Source organism: Vigna radiata, chromosome 3, assembly GCF_000741045.1.
Source record: "Vigna radiata var. radiata cultivar VC1973A chromosome 3, Vradiata_ver6, whole genome shotgun sequence".
Lineage (NCBI taxonomy): Eukaryota > Viridiplantae > Streptophyta > Magnoliopsida > Fabales > Fabaceae > Vigna > Vigna radiata.
In genome coordinates, this window is record NC_028353.1 from 5,045,757 (window position 1) to 5,049,575 (window position 3,819).

Below are 3,819 nucleotides of genomic sequence, written 5' to 3' on the forward strand. Positions count from 1 at the left end.
TGAAAAACAGGCGTACGCGTGTTAACAAACCCCATATATATATATATATATATATATATATATATATATATATATATATATATATATATATATAATATAATGAAGGATTTTGATAAAAATTATAAGAAGACAAAATAATACACACAAAATTTATATATTTAATTATTTTCACACAAGTATAATTTTCTTCCAAGATTCATTACAGTAAATTAACGATGAAGAATGCAATATTTGACCTGCACCACTAACTATATATAAGGACCATAATCATTGGTTGCGGTCAATCACCATACTATTAAGTATGAATTACACATTTTCCTTTGCAAGAGAGAAAAGAATTATTAACCAGTTCAAAGTTTGTTATTTAATTAGTTATTTTTATGTAAGAAAAGGGCATGAGAAGAAATTTTATCTCAATAAAAATAGTTAAACTTTTCATTAAAATGCTAATTTTACGGACAAAGAAGAGGATTAAAGTAAAAGAAGTTGAAAAATATAGATATGTGTAATTAATTTAAGGATTAGTGAGAAGGGTAATAATTTCAAATGACTAGGTAGAATTAATAAATTTGTGCCACTTGTTGATTGGGTAACTCTCGTTTTAAGGAAACATATGAAAGTCCAACTCTTTGAAAACTTGTGTATCCTCGTGTATTAAGAAATGGGAAAACCAGTTCACATGATAGCAAGAATATACTATTCAGTGGAACTTTTTGTGGCAATGATATTGGCTATATAATTTGACATTTTTGCACACTCCACTAGAAAATATCCTTCAAACAAAGCCTCCATCTTTTATTACTTTATCCCACTTATATTATATCTTTTATATTTTCTCAGAAATGGTGGAAGAGGTCAATGCGTATTGTCTTCTACTTGTACATTTCCATTGTAAACATTACCAAATGCCACACCCAAATCAAAGTATCATTTGAATAATGCATGCATACTTTAATTAATCTTTAATATCTCTCTTCTCCCAGTTGTATTTCTTTATACATAACTCACTTTCATTCCAAAGCTAGCCCCTAATGCTCTTCAATTGCAAGTCCTAATCCTACGTCTTATATTATGCTTTCTTATATTGATGATGGCTAAACCATATGCAAAAGTGCTAAGAAACGTAATTAACTAATCAAAACGCAATACAAATGTTATTGGCCATCTTTACCTCAATTATGGGATCCCTTCTATATATCACCATCATCATTATACAGAAGCAAGTTTCACATGTTTATAATAACACCAGCCAAGTGATTTTCTTCTCATCCTATGGTTTTGGCCTGATCATTGTCGTGTCCAACACATCACAATCCTCCATCAACGTACACTACATGTCAAATTAAATTCATTCAACACTCTTCATTAAGCACTTTTCGTATTTCATTTGTATACTTCTTGTCCCACCTGTACTCCTTTCCTCTCTTGTCCTAATCAGGTACCTATGACCCTCACTGAATTATAGAAACAGTACTACTAGTGACAAATAAAAGGAACGTAGGTGACTGTAACATGCTCAGATTTACAAGAAACTTGAACTCTGGCTAACTTTATGTTACCATCATAATCTTATAATCAACACTTCAATAATTTAGCATTAAGCATTTTGGTGTTTGTGCTTTTAGGTGCATGATTGACTTTATAAGAAAAATATTATGTGACATATAATAATATTAGATAATGCATGCGATACACGAAAAATATTACTGAACTATGATGTTTGGAAGATGTTTTAGGACATCATTATGGTTTGAAAGGGTAGGGTTGCCTTGGCAAGGGAACTGCAAAAAGGAAGCTTTTACAATGTGCTTTGAAACAAAGAAAGTGGTTATATTCAATACTAGATAGTAAAAACTAAAAGCCCACCCCACAAGGGCACAAACAAGCTCAGTCCAAGTCACAAGTCTGAGATGTTCTTAATTTCTAACCGGAGTCAGCATCAGTAATACGTGACCCTTTCTTCTGTCTTCTTATCATCAAACAAAAAGTTGTTAAAACTGTTATTAGTGCTAATTAGCTGTTTAATTTCCTCTATACCATAATCCAACGGATTTTGTTCCCACAATCCATTTTGTTTGTCTGTCCACCCACTGACACTAGCACTGCCACCACTGGAGAACATCATCAACTTGTTAGTAGTATTTTCCACCCCAATGTAGAGGGGATTATCAGCAACACATATCTGCTCCACAAAGCTCGCCTCGCCAAATTCTGACTCCATGATTTGTCTGATCTGGTTGTTGCAGCTCGCATCAGAAGAGCTGCAACTGGTGGCTGTGGCTTCACCACCGAACACAAGCATGCTATTGCTGCTGCTATCTTTGAATTGGCCCTTCTGGGTGGGGTCCATGAAACTCTCTTGTGCTTGAAAGAAGGAATCAGCAGAAGCAGAAGAGCTGTTTCCACTCAGAAGACATGAAGAGTAGGAAAAGGACCCGACGCCTGTGAAAGAACCGTGGGGATGGTAGTATGAGTTGTTGTTGCTGCTGTTGTCTCTGAATGACAACGATGATGAAGAAGGTGTTGAGCTTTCAAGGATGGATAAAAGGGTAATTTGAAGAGGCTTCTTCTGGGGAGAAGGATTCATGGCCGTCATTTTCTTCTTAAGCTTGGTGTTCCAGTAGTTCTTGATATCATTGTCAGTCCTCCCTGGCAGCTGAGATGCTATTATGGACCACCTGCACTCAGTGAAAATGTCTTCCCACAATAAGAAGCTTACTGACACCAGATCTAAATTGGAATGCATGAACCGATGCACAACATCTAAAACCAAACTACATATCTGTATCGTACTTAAACATATTCTATTTCCCAAAAGTGAAAACGAAAATCATAAACAAGACTAAAAAATGCTTCCCAATGTATCCCTTCGGCTGTTTCTTCATAAGGAAATTATTTGTACGGTTTTATAAAGCCTCTGACAAGTGAGATGAGAGTGTCAAAAGTGAGAGAGGATGTGGAAATTGAGTGAAAAGGAGTGTACCTGCTTCCAATGCTAGCAAAGAGGCTACAGATTATTTTGTCTTCTTCAACAGAAAATTGACCATGCTTGATGTTGGGTCTAAGATAATTAAGCCACCTTAATCGACAGCTCTTGCCACATCTTTTCAAACCTGCGACAAACAGAAACAGAAACACAAAGGGGTAGCAAGATCCTTGCATATCAGCATGGTTTGGCCATCATCATTAGTTTTGGAAAGTGTAGCTAGGATGAGTGATCATGTTATGTACATACCAACTTTTTGGGGGAGGGCAATCCAATTCCCTCCGGTGCCATGTTGCTCTATGTAGTCCTTTAGCTTTGCATCTTCTTCTGGTGACCATGGCCCTTTCTTTACATTTGCCTTGTCACAGCAAGGAGCTCTACCCATGGATCTGTTTCTCTGGGGTTGGTTTCTTCAGTGGGATTGTGAGGAAGGTATGAAGTAGAAGGATAGTGAAGAATGGAACGTGAAGAGGGGCATGAATAGAAGTTTATTCAGATAAGAAATGGCACAAGTCAAAGGGAACAGCCTCTGTAACTTCAATTGTCTTATCAGTTTCCAAAATTATATATCATCGATTAGCCCGTAGAAGTTTCTATCACCCTTTTACAAGGACCCTTTTGTAAGGAGTTTAACTTGGTCACAATTTAAAGTATCAAAAGTCTGCTCTAAGTTATAACGTGTATGATTTTTTCCCTTGAAAACGATGGTCTATTGATACACAATTTCAAGCAATGGGCCAAGTCATGAGTAAACTATTGTCAAGTTGAAGCTTCAATTATGTGCTGCTTCCTTCCACTGCTCATAGCTCTTTAGACTCCATCCTTTTTTAATA

General features: G+C 36.0%; 1 protein-coding gene across 1 annotated transcript; it reads right to left on the reverse strand.

The window, feature by feature from the left end:
* Positions 1 to 1,809: 1,809 nt before the first annotated feature.
* LOC106757314 (transcription factor RAX2-like) lies at positions 1,810 to 3,598 on the reverse strand. Its single transcript, XM_014639953.2, has 3 exons — positions 3,236 to 3,598; positions 2,984 to 3,113; positions 1,810 to 2,678 (listed from the first exon to the last, which is right to left on the reverse strand). Exons 1-3 carry the CDS (start codon positions 3,369 to 3,371, stop codon positions 1,940 to 1,942), a joined length of 1,005 nt encoding a protein of 334 aa, XP_014495439.1. The 5' UTR covers positions 3,372 to 3,598; the 3' UTR covers positions 1,810 to 1,939.
* Positions 3,599 to 3,819: the final 221 nt, after the last annotated feature.

Excerpts from the sequence above, each read along its gene's own strand:
- LOC106757314 (XM_014639953.2), bottom strand. The coding sequence starts at position 3,371 with ATGGGTAGAGCTCCTTGCTGTGACAAGGCAAATGTAAAGAAAGGGCCA. Across the intron at positions 3,114-3,235 it reads TGCCCTCCCCCAAAAAGTTG|GTTTGAAAAGATGTGGCAAG; the intron begins GTATGTACATAA and ends TGTTTGTCGCAG. Across the intron at positions 2,679-2,983 it reads TTTGCTAGCATTGGAAGCAG|GTGGTCCATAATAGCATCTC; the intron begins GTACACTCCTTT and ends CACTGAGTGCAG.